At 42.4% G+C, this 21429-nt stretch overlaps 1 protein-coding gene across 1 annotated transcript; it reads left to right on the forward strand.

The window, feature by feature from the left end:
• Window positions 1–469: 469 nt before the first annotated feature.
• Window positions 470–21046, forward strand: LOC139402233 (myosin heavy chain, fast skeletal muscle-like). The gene is made up of 41 exons (XM_071146334.1): window positions 470–573; window positions 1095–1140; window positions 1274–1501; window positions 1905–2051; window positions 2253–2409; window positions 3116–3143; window positions 3408–3516; window positions 3670–3762; window positions 4106–4166; window positions 4334–4432; window positions 4766–4869; window positions 5249–5387; window positions 5651–5769; window positions 5919–6068; window positions 6162–6332; window positions 8077–8380; window positions 8739–8803; window positions 8897–8984; window positions 9101–9218; window positions 9376–9499; window positions 9917–10053; window positions 10591–10846; window positions 11021–11263; window positions 11611–11787; window positions 11884–12029; window positions 12209–12299; window positions 13111–13500; window positions 13622–13748; window positions 13936–14054; window positions 15507–15703; window positions 15840–16023; window positions 16160–16325; window positions 16485–16609; window positions 16793–17101; window positions 17326–17529; window positions 17686–17811; window positions 17950–18120; window positions 19470–19574; window positions 19671–19766; window positions 20255–20386; window positions 20916–21046. Exons 3-41 carry the CDS (start codon window positions 1286–1288, stop codon window positions 20934–20936), a joined length of 5814 nt encoding a protein of 1937 aa, XP_071002435.1. The 5' UTR covers window positions 470–573; window positions 1095–1140; window positions 1274–1285; the 3' UTR covers window positions 20937–21046.
• The last annotated feature ends 383 nt before the right edge of the window (window positions 21047–21429 follow it).

Here is a 21429-nt window from a genome sequence, read left to right on the forward strand (position 1 = left end):
TGGTTCCACAGGGGTGATAAATCAAATTAAGCAAAGCACGAGGTAAAGGCCAACTCCGTCACAAGCATGAGGTGAGGAGACAGTTCAGATGTGTTTACAAGCTAAACAAATATAAATAACAGGTAAACATATATATACAATTGTTGATGAGGATTAATGCCACTAAAATGGAACTAAATCAGGTCAGATTAGATTTAATGAAAACTATTGTAGTTCTAGAGGGGCAACATGGACTCACTCCATTACAGTATATGAGGTTCAGTAGAAGTAACATTGGAATGAATTAAACTTTTGATATTGTCATAATTATTAGTAATGACATCTCTCATTTACGTAAAATCAGTGAAATTCAATTCAGAGACAAATATGACATTAAAAAGTCATGTAATGGGAGTGTGGTGCTCCTGGAAGTGGGAGGTGCTAGTGAGACACAGACACACAGAGGTCTCTCATCCAATTCATGTCCTTTCCCAGAGTGGTCCATAATTAACTTTTGCCTGGTTGGCACTTCCAACCAGATATAAGGAGGCTGAGGCCCCAGCATCCATAAGTCAGATACCTTCTTCCTCTGTGGTAAGACTCTCTCCACCTCCTTAGATTTGTACATTTGTCTCATCTTTGCACTCAGCAACTGAGGCAGTAGCTAACTGCACTGTTTGAATTGAGTGCTGCATGTCTCTTGTAAGATTTGACAATATACAATCAAGTGCCATTGGTTTTCTTTAAACGTGCATTACTTAAAATCTGTAACTTCCTTTTATGGACTAAAGTGGTGCTCCTCTACCTGTTTGTAAATTAAGGGAGTAGTCTAGAAGGCAACTGGGTTATCAGGGGTAATTATTTCAGTAGTAAAGTGAGATGCCATTAGGAAAATTAAAGTTAGCAGTTGCACCTGTAGTTTAAATTTACATGGCTTTAATTATTTTGTTAAATGTGTTTTAGACATTCAGGGGTTAACATGATAAGGATTTAGACTTGTGCTTTTTCACAACATTCAATTTGCTACATTCCAGTCATTATTGTGAGCCCTCCTCCCCTCAGCAGCCTCCACTGCTTTAGACTTGTGCGTTTTCACAACACCTTATGTTTCACAGGGTCCTCTAAGAAGTACACATTCATCTGTAGGAGGGGGAAAATAAGGTGAGACATGGTTTCAGTCTTCACATAAGAAGTGATGAGAATATTCTGAGAGAGATACCGCTCACCTAACTCTGTTGACTGGGGAGGAAGCACCACAGAGTCAATCACGTTTCATGTTTCATCTCTTTCCTAGTTATCCGTCACCATGAGTACGGACGCTGAGATGCAAATCTACGGCAAGGCTGCCATATACCTCCGTAAGCCTGAGAGGGAAAGGATTGAGGCACAAACCGCACCCTTTGATTCAAAGAACTCCTGCTATGTGACAGACAAGGTGGAGCTGTACCTTAAGGGTCTGGTCACTGCCAGGGCCGACGGGAAGTGTACTGTAACAGTCACTAAACCTGACGGCACTAAGGATGTAAGTCTGATCTGAAAAGTAGTCAAGTTCAAGTTTGTGTAATTCCTCTGTTTCATGAAAAATCCTCAAAATGATCAAAAACATTTCAATATAAAATCTTTAACAAAATAAATATTATGAAGCATTTAAAAAAAAAATCAGTAATAACAGATAGATTAGTAATGTATTTGTCTTTGTAAACAGAATATAACCTTCAAACACATCATGTTTAAAGCTGCTATTTAAAATTGGCATAGAATGTTTGATATTTACAAGTCAAGAATCACCAGTTATGTGTCAGTGGGTGATAACAAAGTAGTTGGATTAAATGTGTATATACAATTTTTTTAAAGACTAAACTTTTAAAAGCATTCAGTCATGTCCAGTTTGATCTGTGTGTAACCTAGATTTCTGACTGTTTCAGGAAGGAAAAGAGTTCAAAGATGCAGACATCTATGAGATGAACCCCCCCAAGTACGACAAGATTGAGGACATGGCCATGATGACCTACCTGAATGAAGCCTCTGTGTTGTATAACCTCAAAGAGCGTTATGCAGCATGGATGATCTATGTAAGAAACCTGCACATACAAACACACATACATGAAGATAATAAATATACACATACAGTACTACACATAAATGAATGGTAGAAACCATATCAATACAGTCGACCCACATCAGTTTACCAAAGTACACCCACATCCTCACATAATTCCAGGTAAAAGTACATCTGACTTTAGTAATCCCCTCATTTAATCACTTTCATCCAGACCTACTCTGGGCTCTTCTGTGCCACGGTGAACCCCTACAAGTGGCTCCCTGTGTACGACGCAGAGGTTGTCAACGCCTACAGAGGGAAGAAGAGGATGGAGGCTCCACCCCATATCTTCTCTGTCTCTGACAACGCCTTTCAGTTCATGATGATTGGTACGATATCTCATGGATGGCTACATGGTTGGATCAATCAATCACATTTATTTATAAATCCCTTTTTACATAAGCAGATATCAGAAAGTGCTTATACAGAAACGCAGCCTAAAACCCCAAACAGCAAGCAATGCAGATGTAGAAGGAAAAGCTAGAGGGGAACCAGGCTCTGTGGGGTGGCCAGTCCTCTTCTGGCTGTGCCGGGTGGAGATTATAAGAGTATATGGCCATTAAGGCCAGATCGTTCTACAAGATGTTCAAACATTCGTAGATGACCAGCAGGGTCAAATAATTATCACAGTGGCTATAGAGTGTGCAACAGGTCAGCACCTCAGGAGTAAATGTCAGTTGGCTTTTCATAGCCGAGCATTCAGAGGTCGAGACAGCAGGTGCGGTAGAGAGACAGAGAGAGAGAGACAGAGAGATGGTTGGTTGGTTGGTTGGATGGCTGTCCATTAAGTGCGTGTGGCTCTCAAAGTCCATGATGATGGATAGATGAACGGATGCATCAATGGAAATTTAAATATGCTTCAGAGAGGTATCTGCTGTTTTCTAGTCTAGGTAATAACAGTTTGCTGGGAATATCTGATTTCACTACCCTTGAATGGAAAATGTTCCAAAATGAAATTCATGATGATGCTATGAATTATATAATGTCCCCATAATGTGTTTTGAGTATGATAAGTAATGTGTTTTTTGGTTCCAGATAAGGAGAACCAGTCCGTCCTGATTACGTAAGTTGTTTACTAAAATGTCACTTGAGAAAGTGTTTCTATTGTAATAAGTTGGGTCACTTGGTGTGATGAAATACATGACATTATGAATGGATTAGAGCATTAGGCTATGTGTAATAACGAGTCGATGAGAAGGATTATTTGTTAAAGACTTATGTCAGAACACAGGTTAACAGTGTATTTTTCTATGCTATTTCTTAGTGAAAGCCAATCTGACACTCAAACATGTAACTAAAACCCCTCTTTCTCTGTCATATAAACCAGCGGAGAATCCGGTGCAGGAAAGACTGTCAACACCAAGCGTGTCATCCAGTACTTTGCCACCATTGCAGTGTCTGGGGCCAAGAAGGAAGCAGAACCTGGCAAAATGCAGGTAGGTTGTTCTTATGTTTGCCTTTTTAACACATTTCAGTTTGGTTGGCAGTGTAAACTGTTTTTCCAGTGGTGAATCCTCTTTCAAGCAATTGAGAAAAACTAACTTTACGATGTTACCAGTTTTTGAGCAACTTATGTTTGTCTCAATCAGGGGTCTCTTGAGGATCAGATCATTGCAGCTAACCCTCTGCTGGAGTCTTACGGTAATGCCAAGACAGTGAGGAACGACAACTCGTCTCGCTTTGTAAGTATGAAGGGCATACCGTGGAAGTTACCTTATATTGGAAAAATGTAATTCAGTAGTCCCCATTCGTTATACAGATTTACAATTTTATTTTGATCACTGATTTGTTGCTGAAAATTCAAACTTGTAATATATTCGAGGTTCTAAAATTGTAATTTCCATCTTTAAAATGTCATAATTCACATTTCCTGTTGCTGCAGGATTATTTTCCTGCCGTAGATAACTGGATCCTATATCTGTATCAAAAGAGCCAACATCTTTCCAACAAACTGTAACGTTTAAAGGGGTCTATCAAAGTAATATGTTAGATTAATTTGTTTCTAACCCCCATGCTCTACTACAGGGTAAATTCATCAGGATTCACTTCCAAGCTGGTAAACTGGCTAAAGCTGACATTGAGACCTGTGAGTTGGTTTTGATTGTTTCTCAATACTTTCCTAAATGCACACATCATTTTTTGGGGAGATCATTCAATTTAAATGTATCTCATGTTCTCTCTCTTGTTCTCTCGATCTCGCTCTCCTTTTTCTCTCTCTCTCTCTTTGTGTCGTTCACTCTCTCTCGCTCTCAGACCTGCTGGAGAAGTCCAGAGTCTCCTTCCAGCTGCCCGATGAGAGAGGCTACCACATCTTCTTCCAGATGATGACAGGCCACAAACCTGAGCTAGTTGGTACGAGAAAGTAGAGGTTCATGGGAAATTATTCCCACCCCCATCTATGGAATATATAAAAAATATTCATAGTACACACTAATAATACTATTACAATGATTACATCCAAGGTAACAAGGCATCTAGACATGGGACAGGTCTCTGGGAAATATCTATAGAGTAATACACTGTGATGCACTAGTCCACAAGTCTCAGTCTCCTCTTTATGCTATTCATTATATACTACATGTATCCTTGAGTCCATCTATTGAGTAAAGGAGGGAGAGATACTGTAAAGTAGGAGAGCAGAATTCTAAGAGATTTACCTGACAAGCTGTTCTCCGTTGTCCACAGAAATGGCGCTCATCACCACCAACCCCTACGACTTCCCAATGTGCAGTCAGGGACAGATCACTGTGGCCAGCATCAACGACAATGAAGAGCTGGATGCCACAGATGTGAGTCAAACAAAGGGTTAACCAAACTCTAGATATGGAATGGATAGGACTACCATACACACTGAATGTACTGTGAAATTCCAACTTGGTGGCAGCTGGGAATGTTCATGTATGTTTAAGTTTGATTCTAAATGCCTTGTGTTAGTTAGGCATGTGCCTCAAGGAACTCTTCGTGCCTTCCACTATAGAGCACCACTAAGTGCCCTGTGGAACTCTGCTGCCATCTACTAATGTGTTTGCCAAGCGTAATCATGTGGAACAGAGAAGCCAGTCAAATCTATCCATCCCATTTGTTCTGCAGTGAGCAGCACAGAACTGTAGTGTAACTGACCAAACTACAGTTCAGTTCATCACTGTGGTACTTCCTCTTTAATGCCAGGATGCCATTACCATCCTGGGCTTCACTAATGAAGAGAAGATTGGCATCTACAAGTTGACAGGAGCTGTATTGCACCATGGAAACTTGAAATTCAAGCAGAAGCAGCGTGAGGAGCAGGCCGAGCCAGATGGCACAGAGGGTGAGTCCCACTCATAGATATACAATATGTAGAGCATTAGTCCCATTCCCAGTCCCCAACATAGAAATAGAACACCTAAGACAGACAGTGCCACATGAACGTCAGGCAGGAGATCATTTTTGGAGAACAAATTCCAACCTCCAAATTGTGGGCGAATCAAAACCTAACCCACAAAAAAAGTTAACAAAACTATTTTGTCAGTGTGAAATCAGAAACAAGTGATCTTGTGTCCCTGAGTCTGTTGCTGTTGGTTCTCTCTCCAGTGGCTGATAAAATCGCCTACCTGCTGGGCCTGAACTCAGCTGAGATGTTGAAGGCTCTGTGCTACCCAAGAGTGAAGGTCGGCAACGAGTATGTGACCAAGGGACAGACTGTGCCTCAGGTAAGGCGGCCAAACAAATCTACCATTTTCTGAGCACTGGAATTATTTTTGGGGCGAGTGCATTGCTTTTGTTTTTCCCAAGCTTGTATCACCTTATCACTGGACATGGTCAATATCTCACGTATTAATTTGAGGTATTATCATTGCAGGTTAATAACTCAGTCAGTGCTCTGGCTAAGTCCATCTATGAGAGGATGTTCTTGTGGATGGTCATCCGTATCAATGAGATGTTGGACACCAAGAATCCAAGGCAGTTCTATATCGGTGTGCTTGACATTGCCGGGTTTGAGATCTTTGATGTGAGTATGAGACCAGAACAAGACAATTAGACGTGATTGAGATGGATTACAGTCTTGTATGATGAAATTATCTCTTTTAAATTCCATCAACAGTACAACAGCATGGAGCAGCTGTGCATCAACTTCACCAATGAGAAACTGCAACAGTTTTTCAACCACACCATGTTCGTCCTGGAGCAAGAGGAGTACAAGAAGGAGGGAATCGTCTGGGCCTTCATTGACTTCGGCATGGACTTGGCTGCCTGCATTGAGCTTATTGAGAAGGTAAGATGTCTGTGAGGATTATAATGGACCGTAACAGCAAAGCTCATATGGAACGCTGTGTAATATATTATCACAGTGATAGAACATATACAGTATTAAAATCACTGGGGCTGCCAATCGAGTCAAAAAAATCCATAATACAACCTGTGTTGTGATAATTGCGTTGTTTGCTCTATAACCTGTTAGTTTAAATGCTTTGACACCGAGATATGGGGCAGCAGGTAGCCTAGTGGTTAGAGGCAGGTAGCCTAGTGGTTAGAGCGTTGGACTAGTAACCGAAAGGTTGCAAGATCAAATCCCCGAGCTGACTAGGTAAAAATCTGTCGTTCTGCCCCTGAACAAGGCAGTTAACCCACCTAGGCCGTCATTGAAAATAAGAATTTGTTCTTAACTGACTTGCCTAGTTAAATAAGGGTAAAAGTACAAATATATACAGGCCTAAGGCCGAGACAATAAGACACAGTGGCAGAATAAATTCAACAACACCTTTGTTTCATCACAAAACCGGAGAGCAACATCTGTCCAGTGGAGTCCATAATGCAAGTAACAAACAGTTACATGACCTACAACATGGTCAATCAAGTACATTTTTCTGCCATTTTCGGACCACTAAACACTAAACAGACTAAACAGAACCACGGAGAGTTACCGCAAATCACAAAGATAACAGGAGCTGCCTCCCTCCACTATTCCAGCACCATTTCAATTTCAACATTTCAACATCATAAAATCACCTATGCTTAGTCTACAGTGAAAACGAAATTATTCCAAAAACTATTTTAGTCCAATCAACGTAAGCTAAATGTGTTTGTCCATGTTACTAATGTATGTGTTTGTGTGAGTAAGTAGAAAAACATGTTGACTCACCCTACTTGCAGAGAAACGCCAATACCATCCTCCTCTCTTTCATGTTGCAGAAACTTAAAAGCTTTGTTCTAAGCTACCTGGCTAAAATGCTTGCTCGCTATTCTAACTTCCTTTCCTGGGCAACGATTAGCTAGTAAACATCTAGCTACATATTGAACTTCCATACTCTCAGGCCAAAAGCACAATGTATTCATTTTATAGTTGGATCAGAATTGATGTTACAAATATTGGCCAGTATGGAGAATTAAGTAAAACTACGAGTACAAATCCCTATCTCCATCCAAAGCTAATTTAGGAAAGCGCCCATTTTAGCTAGCTATCCTCCAGAGGAAAACAACACAATGAGATGCAACAATTGAAGTTTCTTTCTGTCAATAACGTTTGGCTTGATTTGGTGTGAAGCCAAATCCAAACTGGCTTCACTTGACACGGTTTTTGGTGCACCAGGACCATTCACAGATTAGCTCACTCAGTTTAGCTCAACTCTGATTCGCTGTAATTGTACACAAAAAAATATCAAGGGAGGCCAAATGATCGCTGGCTTCTTTTGCATTCAATGCTACAATATCATACTATTTTTGACCAGACAGCATCAGATAGAAGGGCTACACATACAGAGACAGAGGGGCGCAGTTTTGCTCACTCTGATGCTTTACCTGGAGTGATACATTCAGCCTCTTGCTAAGCGAGACGAAAGATACATTAAATTATGTCCATTTTTTGGGGGAAGCCTCACTTCCCTTGGCACCCATTAATATATGCCACTAACTGTTGAGAACTCAATGTTTCCTATTATGTGTCCCTAAATGAATATAATCCTATAATAGCATATTTACTAAATGTAAATATCACTAATTTGAAATCTCTTTTCGTAAAGCCATTGGGCATCTTCTCCATCCTTGAAGAGGAGTGCATGTTCCCCAAGTCTTCAGACACTACCTTCAAGGACAAGCTGTACGCCCAGCATCTTGGCAAAACAAATGCGTTTGAGAAGCCCAAGCCTGCCAAAGGCAAGGCAGAGGCCCACTTCTCCCTGGTGCACTACGCCGGAACTGTGGACTACAACATCACTGGATGGCTGGAGAAGAACAAGGACCCCCTGAACGACTCAGTTTGTCAACTGTACCAGAAGTCCGCAGTCAAAATTCTGGCTGCCCTGTATCCCCCTCCCCCTCCAGAGGGTAAGACTAGCATCATGTCACAATATTTAACTAAATACTAGTTATAACTCAGACCCAAATGTTCTTTAAAGCCTTTCAATGTATTACAATTTCTCAGGGTTTATCACCGGGATGATTTACTCATACACTCGGTTAATTTAACAAAACAATAGGTGTTATTTTAAACAATCTCACTGGCAGCATTTGCCTCTAGATAAGTGTGAAGTTAACCAGAGATTCTCTGGTTTATAATTAGTGTGCTTGCTGAAGACAAGACCACTCTAGATTTCTTACATATTCTTTTTATTATTCTATTTATTCCACCCGCTCTAGGAAATTTACTTTTCTAGTTATCTTTAACTTTCCCCCATTTTAACAGATAAAGCCAAGAAAGGAGGCAAGAAGAAGGGTGGTTCCATGCAGACTGTGTCCTCTCAGTTCAGGGTGAGCTTTTTAAATGTGTATATTCAGTCCTTCAAAAGGTGCATTGATTATCAAAAATTATATCTGTGAAAATGGTTTGTAACCCTCTTACAGGAGAACTTACATAAGCTGATGACCAACTTGAGGAGCACTCATCCTCACTTTGTGCGCTGCCTGATCCCCAACGAGTCAAAGACTCCAGGTACAGGAAATATTGACTTGAATATGTCATCTTATCAGTAAAGTATCAGTAACCTTAACAATCCCAGTCTATAACCTGTTTATGAGTATTAAAAGATAATTGTTTTGTTTTACCAGGTCTGATGGAGAACTTCCTGGTTATCCACCAACTCAGGTGTAATGGTGTACTGGAGGGTATCAGGATCTGCAGAAAGGGATTCCCCAGCAGAATCATCTATGCTGACTTCAAACAGAGGTACATACGCACACACATACACAGACACACACACACATACACACACCCCATAAAATATCTGCTCCAAGGGTTTTCCCAGCATCAGAATAGTCTTACCTTTGACGAAATATAACCAACAAATTACAACTTGACATGTTAAAAATGTCTCCTCATTCAGGTACAAAGTACTGAATGCCAGTGTCATCCCTGAGGGCCAGTTCATGGACAACAAGAAGGCTTCTGAGAAGCTGCTTGGGTCCATTGATGTGAATCACGAGGATTACAAGTTTGGACACACCAAGGTCAGTCAAAACCCCCCAGTAAAAGCTGACAACAAAACACAACTTGAATAATAATTTAAACCTTTACCATATAAAATCTCTCCAGGTGATCTATCCATCCGTATGTTCTTTCTTCTTCATTTAACTAATGGAAAAGGTGGAAAAACATTGTTCTGTTTTTCTTCAGTCCTTCATCACAAGTATAGAAGAGAAACTAAAGTCATTATAATTTGCATTGTGATAGAGTGGTATAGTTGCAGTTATCTGTGTACATTATTGATCTACAACTGTACAATAACTAACAACTTAGAAACAACCTGTCACATGGTTTGTTTGTAACCGTTGCAAAGTTAATGTTGTTTAAATCAATCTAGTGGTTTGACCCTTTCTATCGGTCACCATCTGTGGTTCCATTGACCGTGTTAACCTGTGTCTCAGGTGTTCTTCAAAGCCGGTCTGCTGGGTGTCCTGGAGGAGATGAGAGATGAGAAGCTGGCCACTCTGGTCGGCATGGTCCAGGCTCTCAGCCGTGGATTCCTCATGAGGAGAGAGTTTAGCAAGATGATGGAGAGGAGGTGAGGAATAGTAGACATCTTGGCAAAGCTTTCTGTCAACCACTTGTATCTAATGCATTATGATTACATACTGTATATGAGTTGTTCAGAATGAGAAAGTACATCTTATAATGGTCTACTAAAGCTTTTGGGTTAATTCATTTAGTCCAGAAATGGATGTAGCAACTAAGGATTCTAGCTTTATAGCTGCAGTTTGAGACTTGGCTGTTCAATTGTCATTTAAATGTGTGGTATTTACCCATTCATTCTTGAAGAATATAAAATGTCTCATGAGCTTAGCATGCGCGACCTGTCAGATCTTGCATCTAGAGCACTGTCTATGAATTTAGGAGGGGTTACATTTCCCTAGCCCCATTCCTCAGCTGTAAACAAACAGTGGCAGGTGGTTCTGTTTTGTTGTTCATCTAATCCCACCATCTAATCACTCACCATGTAAACAAACAGTGGCAGGTGGTTCTGTTTTGTTGTTCATCTAATCCCAGAATATAGGTTTAAGCATGTCACTCACCATGCTATTCTATTCTTTCTGTCGACCAGAGAATCAATTTACGCCATCCAGTACAACATCCGCTCATTCATGAATGTCAAAACCTGGCCATGGATGAAGTTGTACTTCAAGATCAAGCCCCTGCTGCAGAGCGCTGAGACTGAGAAGGAGCTGGCCAACATGAAGGAGAACTATGACAAGATGACGGCAGACCTGGCCAAGGCTCTGTCCACGAAGAAGCAAATGGAGGAGAAGCTGGTGGCCTTGACGCAGGAGAAGAACGACCTGGCACTCCAAGTCGCATCTGTGAGTGAAAAAAAAAACTTAATTAAAGGCAAAATTACATATGAACACACATTTGTATTGCCAATGTTATATATCTCATGAATTTCTATTGATTTGCTCTGACCTCTGAGTAAAATGTATATTTTGATACACAAAGTGAGGCCTCTGATTTGTTTACCCCTGTTCTGAAACCAGGAAGGAGAGAGTCTGAACGATGCTGAGGAAAGGTGTGAGGGGCTCATCAAGAGCAAGATCCAGCAGGAGGCCAAACTCAAAGAGACGACCGAGAGGCTGGAGGATGAGGAGGAGATCAATGCTGAGTTGACTGCTAAGAAGAGGAAGCTGGAGGATGAGTGCTCTGAGCTGAAGAAGGACATTGATGACCTGGAGCTCACCCTGGCCAAAGTGGAGAAGGAGAAGCACGCCACTGAAAATAAGGTATTGTGTCTTACCATAGACAGTCTAACCAACAATAATCAACTCAAAACATAGCTTTACAGCATTGGATTTCAAGTTGTATTGTGGGTGCAGGAAATATTAAGACACAACAGAGGAATTTCAGTTGTGGGGTACTCCCAACATTCATTGCATGTTCTACTCCCCCTCATTTATGACTTCCATTCAGTACACTGGCATGGTGAACACTGACATCTAGTGTTGAATCTATAGTACAGTAATTGTTAATGCTGTGCAAATCTAAATGAAATGAATGCAATATTTAACAAACTAAATCTCCCCTTTATGGTGAAGTGACCAAAGACTCATTTTGATGTTGCCGTTTTCAGGTTAAAAACCTGACAGAGGAGATGGCGTCTATGGATGAGAGTGTTGCCAAGCTGACCAAGGAGAAGAAAGCCCTCCAAGAGGCCCACCAGCAGACACTGGATGACCTGCAGGCAGAGGAGGACAAAGTCAACACTCTGACCAAGGCCAAGACCAAGCTGGAACAGCAAGTGGACGACGTGAGTGGAGTTTGACATTTTGGCCATGATAGTATGTAAGATTATATTATCTTCAGTTGTTTAGATTTTAACAATATATGTGTTTTTATCTTATAGCTTGAGGGTTCTCTGGAGCAAGAGAAGAAGCTCCGTATGGACCTTGAGAGATCCAAGAGAAAGCTGGAGGGAGATCTGAAACTGGCCCAGGAGTCCATAATGGACCTGGAGAATGACAAGCAGCAAGCTGATGAGAAAATCAAGAAGTAAACACAAACAAATGACTACACTATTAGCTGCTATAATGGTTGTTCTTGACTAATTCTTGTAATTATGAATTAGCATTTACATGTGATTCTTAAAAGCAAAGTGAATGGTATGATTCTCTCCCTTTACACTATCAAACCAAAACCAACTCTACAATCAACGTGTTTGTGTTTCTTAGGAAGGAGTTTGAGACCACCCAGCTCCTCAGCAAGGTTGAGGATGAGCAGTCTCTGGGAGCTCAGCTGCAGAAGAAGATCAAGGAACTCCAGGTACAGTACAGGATATAAGCTCCAGTACAGAAGAGCACAGACTTGAATAATTTCCTTTAAAAATAATTATACTTTTTCTGGCAGCAGATAGTTTTCCAGGTGGCTTCTGATGGCTCAGTAGGATGGAAGATGGTGTTTCTTGTTGGTGCTTCTTACCATCCCCACTCAGCCCTCAATGACAATATCCATGTTAAAATGGCTTATATCTGGGCCTCCCGGGTGGCGCAGTGGTTAAGGGCAGCTGTGCCATCAGAGACTCTGGGTTCACGCCCAGGCTCTGTCGTAACCGACCGGGAGGTCCGTGGGGCGATACACAATTGGCCTAGTGTCGCCCGGGTTAGGGAGTGGTTGGCCGGTAGGGATATTCTTTTCTCATCGTGCACCAGCGACTCCTATGGAGAGCAGTGCGCGCTAACCAAGGTTGCCTCCATTGGTGGGGCTGGCTTCCGGGTTGGATGTGTTAAGAAGCAGTGCGGCTTGGTTGGGTTGTGTTTCGGAGGACGCATGACTTTCAACCTTCGTCTCTCCCGAGCCCGTATGGGAGTTGTAGCGATGAGATAAGATACTAAACAATTGGATACCACGAAATTGGGGAGAAAACGGGGTAAAATGTAATAAATAAATACATGTCTAACTTCTTACCTTTGAGGATTTGGCTCCTGCATGGGACACTGTCTACTAAATGTATTAGTGTAACTGGGTTTTTATTAAACACATTTATGCAAAATATACATACTATTATTACTTTGTGAGGTTCAATTGTTTCAACTGTATTGTAGTGTTCATCCCCCTGCTCCTGCCCCTGTTCTAGGCCCGTATTGAGGAGCTGGAGGAGGAAATTGAGGCTGAGCGTGCTGCCAGGGCTAAGGTTGAGAAGCAGAGGGCCGATCTCTCCAGGGAACTTGAGGAGATCAGCGAGAGGCTGGAGGAGGCCGGAGGCGCCACTGCTGCTCAGATTGAGATGAACAAGAAGCGTGAGGCTGAGTTCCAGAAGCTGCGTCGTGATCTTGAAGAGTCCACTCTGCAGCATGAGGCCACAGCCGCCGCTCTGCGCAAGAAGCAGGCCGACAGTGTGGCTGAGCTCGGGGAGCAGATCGACAACCTGCAGCGCGTCAAGCAGAAGCTGGAGAAGGAGAAGAGCGAATACAAGATGGAGATTGATGACCTCTCTAGCAACATGGAGGCCGTCGCCAAGGCTAAGGTGAGTAGTGATGTTTTGGTCAAGCAGTGTTGAGGGGGGTCAACTACATCACCATTCAAGTGAACTGAAGTTGACAGGAGTCACATATATGACGTAATGATGGAACATGTTTCACTAACAGGGCAATCTGGAGAAGATGTGCCGTACTCTTGAGGACCAGCTGAGTGAGCTCAAGACTAAGAATGATGAGAATGTTCGCCAGGTCAACGACATCAGCGGACAGAGAGCCAGACTCCTGACAGAAAATGGTACCTTCAACAATGAACAACAAGCCAATGCTTTCCTTCAGTAGAACACAACATGTATTAGGGGCTATATCCACATAGTTTCTACTGTACTATTCACCACCTAACATTGCCCTATGATACCTCAGAATCCATTATTAATCTTAGAGAACAGAGACCCTATTAACAAGATGTTACTCTGTCCCTGCAGGTGAGTTTGGCCGCCAGCTGGAGGAGAAGGAAGCCCTGGTGTCTCAGCTGACCAGAGGAAAACAGGCCTTCACCCAGCAGGTGGAGGAGCTGAAGAGGGCGATTGAGGAGGAGGTCAAGGTAAGGGACCCAAGATGGAGAGTTTAGAGCCATATCTTTACATAGACGGTGACTACACCACCCTCAGACTCCTAGTGTCTCTCCACCCTCAGAGACTCCTACTGTCTCTCTACCCTCAGAGACTCCTACTGTCTCTCCACCCTCAGAGACTTCTACTGTCTCTCAACGCTCAGAGACTCCTACTGTCTCTCCACCGCCATGTTTAGTTTTGCCCAACCTAGATTGAGGCACAGACACGGTCTCAATGGGGATAGCTGATCTGACTACACTGACTGTGCTAGTGGCAGACTCTACTAAGCTGACAGGCTGGCTAACAGCCTGCTGCCTGGCCTGCGCCCTATCTCAATGTGGAGCTAGAGCCCTGTCTACTTACATAGATAAGATGAGAGCACCCCTCCAGCTAGGATGATCCTGCTTGTGGGCGAGTCCCAGAAAGTTGGCCAATTATCTACAAATTCTATCTTTTGGGAGGGGCAGAGAACAGTTTTCAACCAGCGATTGAGTTGTGAGACTCTGCTGTAGAGCTCATCACTCCCCCTAACTGGGAGGGGGCCAGAGACAATTACTTGATGCCGATACATCTTTCTAGCTGATTTACACACTGAAGCTATGTTGCGCTTGGTGACCTCTGATTGTTTCATCCTAACATCGTTGGTGCTGACGTGGATAACAATATCCCTATACTCTCTACACTCGCCAGTTTTAGCCTTAGCCAGCAACATCTTCAGATTAGCCTTAACGTCGGTAGCCCTGCCCCCTGGTAAACAGTGTATGATCGCTGGATGATTATTTTTAAGTCTAATACTGCGGGTAATGGAGTCACCAATGACTAGGGTGTTCAATTTGTCAGAGCTAATGGTGGGAGGCTTTGGCGTCTCAGACCCCGTAACGGGTGGAGGAGAGACCAGAGGAGGCTCGGCCTCTGACTCCGACTCGTTGCTTAATGGGGAAAACCGGTTGAAAGTTTCTGTCGGCTGAATGAGCGACACCGGTTGAGCATTCCTACAGCATTTCCTTCCAGAAGCCATGAGAAATTGTCCGGCTGCGGGGACCGTGCGAGGGGATTAATACTACTATCTGTACTTATTGGTGGCACAGACGCTGTTTCACCCTTTCCTACTGGGCTTGCAGCACGGCTATCCTCACCATAAGGCGATAGTTCTCCTGTATATTATGAGTAAAGCGACTGCAATTAGAAGGAATCATGTTAATGTTACTACATAGCTTCGGCTGGTGGAGGTCGTGTAGAACCATGTCCAGATAAAGCGTCAGGGGTGAAAAAGTTGAATGAGGGAAAAAAAATGTATATATAAAACGGTAATTAAAAAGTAAAAAACGTAATTTTGGCAGGTAGCAAAGTAACGTTAGCAACCAACTGCACAGCTTCACGTAAACAAGTCCACATAATTTGTTTGACTATCGCACTCATCTCCTTGTCTTTCTTTCTCACAGGCTAAAAACGCACTGGCCCACGGTGTCCAGTCTGCCCGCCATGACTGTGACCTCCTGAGGGAGCAGTTTGAGGAGGAGCAGGAGGCCAAGGCAGAGCTGCAACGCGGCATGTCCAAGGCCAACAGTGAGGTGGCTCAGTGGAGGACTAAGTATGAAACTGATGCTATCCAGCGCACAGAGGAGCTGGAGGAGGCCAAGTGAGTCGCACGCAACAGAAACAACTCAGATATGGTGTGGATGGTGAGGGTGGCAGGGGGCTCTGACAAAATGTTACATCAATATGTATTGTAACATATCTTTCACACCATAAAACCGACCTCTGTTGTCCTATAGGAAGAAGCTGGCTCAGCGTCTGCAGGATGCTGAGGAGACCATTGAGGCGACCAACTCCAAGTGCGCCTCCCTGGAGAAGACCAAGCAGAGGCTGCAAGGAGAGGTGGAGGACCTCATGATTGATGTTGAGAGAGCCAACGCATTGGCCGCCAACCTCGACAAGAAGCAAAGGAACTTTGACAAGGTGAAAATGAATAAACCTCACCTTAGGCTGATATTTACTGTCTGCTATATGATCAATTGTAGTATAATTGTAGCATATTCATAATTCAAAACTCTTCATCAATGACTTCTGATGAAAATCCCATGGATTCTCCTAGGTTCTGGCAGAGTGGAAGCAGAAGTATGAGGAGGGCCAGGCTGAGCTGGAAGGAGCTCAGAAGGAGGCTCGCTCTATGAGCACTGAACTCTTCAAGATGAAGAACTCCTACGAGGAGGCTCTGGATCATCTGGAGACTCTGAAGAGAGAGAACAAGAACCTGCAACGTGAGCATTTGACAGCGATTCTATTTGGCTTATGTTTAATTAGCAAGATAAATTGCTGTTAATGAATTCACTGTTATTATGATTCAATATCAACTTCAGTACATTGACATATCCACTTAAAATCCCCCAAGTCTAAACTTCTTGTGTGTGTGTGTGCAGAGGAGATCTCTGACCTGACTGAGCAGATCGGAGAGACTGGCAAGAGCATCCATGAGCTGGAGAAGGCCAAGAAGACCGTGGAGACAGAGAAGTCTGAGATCCAGACCGCTCTGGAGGAGGCTGAGGTACAAACTACAGCTGTTTGATGGGGAAAGCAGTGTTAAACTAGCCAACACCAGCTACAGTCCAATGATCCCTGTATTGGAGTTTATTGTAGTCACATATATATATATATATATTTACATCCTTGTGTTATATACATACAAATGTATTTAACACAATTCACATGACTGCTTCTGTTTGTCCAGGGAACACTGGAGCATGAGGAATCCAAGATTCTGCGTGTGCAGCTGGAGCTGAACCAGATCAAGGGTGAGGTAGACAGGAAGATCGCTGAGAAGGACGAGGAGATGGAGCAGATCAAGAGGAACAGCCAGAGGGTGGTTGACTCCATGCAGAGCACCCTGGACTCTGAGGTCAGGAGCAGGAATGACGCCCTGAGGGTGAAGAAGAAGATGGAGGGAGACCTGAACGAGATGGAGATCCAGCTGAGCCACTCCAACAGGCAGGCCGCTGAGGCCCAGAAACAGCTGAGGAATGTCCAGGGACAGCTCAAGGTAAAGGGACTGGGACATCAGGTTAAAACACCTGAACATGGAGAGGGATTTGTTTGTGAATCTGTAGAAAATAATAGAACAGAGGATTTGAATAGAGTGGTTTATGTACTAAAGGTAGCGATTCTGGGGAAATTCTTACCACTGATCGATCCTATCGATCCTCATCGATCCTATCACCTCTACTTCCACAAGTCCTAATGAACGTATGTCATTGTGAACCCCAGGATGCCCAATTGCACCTTGATGACGCCGTCCGTGTCGCAGAAGACATGAAGGAGCAGGCAGCCATGGTGGAGCGCAGAAACGGTCTGATGGTGGCTGAAATCGAGGAGCTGAGAGTTGCTCTGGAGCAGACAGAAAGAGGCCGCAAAGTGGCTGAGACTGAGCTGGTAGACGCCAGCGAGCGTGTTGGACTGCTGCACTCCCAGGTATGGGTCAAAGCCATTTCTAATGAAACTCAAACAAGCATACAATTTAAACACACCTGGAATTTGACAGTGCTTGCCTTAGATTTTCATAATTTCAGTCTTGAGACTTGCAAGTTCCCTTGAGAGTCAAACAAATCATCTTGCTTACTCCTTCAGAACACCAGCCTTCTGAACACCAAGAAGAAGCTGGAGACTGACCTCGTGCAGGTGCAGGGAGAGGTAGACGACATCGTCCAGGAGGCCAGGAATGCAGAGGAGAAAGCCAAGAAGGCAATCACTGACGTGAGTCCTTGAATTGCATCATCTTGATTTGTCCCTAAGGGCCAATGGTAGCTGGGCTGGTTAAGAACAACAAAGATGTCAGAGGGATGTTATGATTTTTGCCGATTGGTGCATAAATTAAACAAACTATTATTCCAGGCGGCCATGATGGCTGAGGAGCTGAAGAAGGAGCAGGACACCAGCTCTCACCTGGAGAGGATGAAGAAGAACCTGGAGGTCACAGTCAAGGACCTGCAGCACCGCCTGGATGAGGCTGAAAATCTGGCCATGAAGGGAGGCAAGAAGCAGCTCCAGAAACTGGAGTCCAGGGTGAGTTACCAGCAGGGTGGATTAGGGTGGATTGAAAGACTGATTGCTGGAAATGTATTTGATCATTTAAAAATAAACAGGAACATTGTTTAATGACTTGTTCTCACAATAACCCACCTAGATCAGGGGTTCCCAAATTTCTTTGCATCGGGGACCACCCCTTTTGTGGTAGTGAAGTCATCAGGGACCTCCCTAATAATAACAGAACACAACTCATACTTTAAAGTGCGATAAAAATAGCATCCACGCAGATTTTCTATGACTTCTTCAGTGCATGACTGGACTAACCAAGTCTCGGGAAATATTTCCCTGGGAAATAACATTTTTCGGTCCCCCCTGGAGTGGATCCAAGACCTTTAAATAAATTCAAATGTATTAATCTAGTTGCTTCGATCAGGTTTAAACTGTTGTCACAGCAACTTCTTCTAATCTGCCATTTCATTCATAATAATAATTCACAATACATTTCAACACACAATATAATATACATTCATCGAATTATTGTCATAGTAATAATTTCTCTCTCTATTGTTACGTTTCATTCACTGGCCGTTGCTAGGGAAGCTAGCGTTGCTATGCGGGGCTACCAGCTAGCAGGCTAATGGCTGAATTAGCTTGTAGGCTAGCGGACATGAATAAGTTCATAAAACCTGAAAACACAACATAACATCTCAACAAACATATGTACATGCTCCAAAAACATTACCGTCTTGAATATGGTGATTTTACACTCGCTTACTTTCAAAATAAAGATTTTAAAATGTATTTATGTCGGTGCTTCTGTCTTGCTGTTGACTCAAATGGCAAACTACTCTCAACTGCCAGAGCGCGAGCTCCATAATAGAAGCAATGTCACAACATTAAAACATGCGAGTGGCGGCCTCTAGTCGCCGTACTGGTACTGCACCATACACCACAAAACGCATGACAAAATGGTTAAAAGTCATATTTCAAATACAAGAAGAATTGAGTTGTGAGCCTCCCAGACCCGTTATTTAATCTAAGAGTTAATAACATTCATTGTGGATGAATAATATTATATTGTACTGTATTGCACCCTCTAAACGTTTTGCCAAGATCCCGGGCTGTTTAATCTGTTCTTGCTATAAATATTCATAAACAAATTGAAATGTAAATTCCACTTTGAGAACCACTGACCTAGATAATGAAAAGGTGTTGTTATTATTACAGACCCCTTCAATAAATGTTTTAAAAGAGTACATAGGAACAGATTACAATTGTGCCCCTTGACTGGGTAGAAGACTATACCTCTGTTTTAAATTTGTTTTGTTAATTAAGTCCGATTTCACGACCTCTAACAAACTCCTACGTTTATTTCTTCCACAAAGGTGCGTGAGCTTGAGACTGAGGTGGAGGCCGAGCAGAGAAGAGGTGTAGATGCAGTCAAGGGAGTCCGCAAGTATGAGCGCAGAGTCAAGGAGCTCACTTACCAGGTAAGAGAAAGTGCCTTCTTCACACACTTGACACTAACACAGACAGGTTTGTGTATAAAACTCTTGTGACATTGATTCTTTGCTCTTCTCCCACAGACTGAGGAGGATAAGAAGAACGTTAACAGACTTCAGGACCTGGTAGATAAGCTGCAGATGAAAGTGAAGGCCTACAAGAGGCATTCTGAGGAATCGGTGAGTCTGAGAGCATACATTCGAAAATGTAGTTTTTCTCTACAAAACGTAATGTGCATATGGTTTAGTTGAAGTGTTGCTACAGCACACCTGTCAACAATGACAATTAATAGTGCAAGTACATGCTGAAGAAATTATACTCATTTGTGAGTGTCCCCTATGCCAATGTGTTACCAACTTAAAGGAGAGGGGGTTGGAATATTAATTTGCTGGTCGAGTTGTAGTGCTGGCGGCATCTGTTTGTTCCCTCTCCCTTCTGCTGCCTTACCATCTATCTTCCTATATACATTGCTATCCTAAATCTGCCAATATTTTTATTTGCTACCTGCCACTCACTTTCTCTGCAGTATCATATATCTCTCCCTGTATACATTGCTATCCTAAATCTGCCAATATTTGTTTTGTTGAAAAAATTATTGATATTTGCTACCTGAAGCTTTAAACTTTAAATGCTGATGTTCTGCTCTCCCTCTCTTTTCCTCACCCAGGAGGAAGCAGCAAACCAGCACATGTCTAAGTTCAGGAAGGTTCAGCATGAGCTGGAGGAGGCTGAGGAGCGTGCTGACATCGCTGAGACTCAGGTCAACAAGCTCAGAGCCAAGACCCGTGACTCTGGAAAGGTACAGAACTGCTGCTAGACCTGTACCTGACTCATGTTTAGATATGACCACATCAACACCACCTATGAATCAGTCTTCTCAGAGGTCAATACAGACCTTTTACACTCACTCAATAAGCACATTTCAGGGCAACAAAAAAAAACACACAAAAAATTCAAGTTGGTAGTTCAAAATTGAAATTCCAACCTGAGCACTGAGCATTAAATGCTTGATCCAATATATTCTATCCGTATATTTATCATGTTGATTATTATTACTGATCCATTATATTCTATCCATATATTTATCATGTTCATTATTATTACTGATCCATTATATTCTATCCATATATTTATCATTTTCATTATTATTACTGATCCATTATATTCTATCCATATATTTATCATGTTGATTATTATTACTGATCCATTATATTCTATCCATATATTTATCATGTTCATTATTATTACTGATCCATTATATTCTATCCATATATTTATCATGTTCATTATTATTACTGATCCATTATATTATTTATTTCTTCTTACAGGGAAAAGAAGTTGCTGAATAAACAAGACCAAAGTATTGAAGATCAAAGTCTTACCATTTTCCTGTGATGCATAAAATATGATTTTCATGGTGAAATGTTGACCATTGATTAAAAACATGTAGGCCTACATAGACTTTGTGACTGTGGACTTATTATCAGCAAACAGCTTTTTTATACCATAAAATATATTGTTCTTTAATTAATGGAGCAATCTGGGATTTGAACAACAATAGTGGTCACCCCGACAAAGCAGTTTTTTTTTTTTGTAAACAGCTGAGAGATGAGGCTGAAGAAATGAAGCCACCCAAATTCTCAGACTGGGGTTTGGTTGCAAGTTTGTTGTTGCTTAGCTTTACTTTTATTGAATTCAATGTAGTTCTGCCATCCTCTGCATTTAAGCTGATGCTTTTTTCAAGGTAATGTTGGTAGATTGGAGAGAATGACTAGTGTGTAAAAATCAGACACTGACTAAATATGCATGTCAATTTCTAGCCTTTCCCCCCAGCCGTTTACG

Source organism: Oncorhynchus clarkii, unplaced genomic scaffold, assembly GCF_045791955.1.
Source record: "Oncorhynchus clarkii lewisi isolate Uvic-CL-2024 unplaced genomic scaffold, UVic_Ocla_1.0 unplaced_contig_1332_pilon_pilon, whole genome shotgun sequence".
Classification (NCBI taxonomy): domain Eukaryota; kingdom Metazoa; phylum Chordata; class Actinopteri; order Salmoniformes; family Salmonidae; genus Oncorhynchus; species Oncorhynchus clarkii.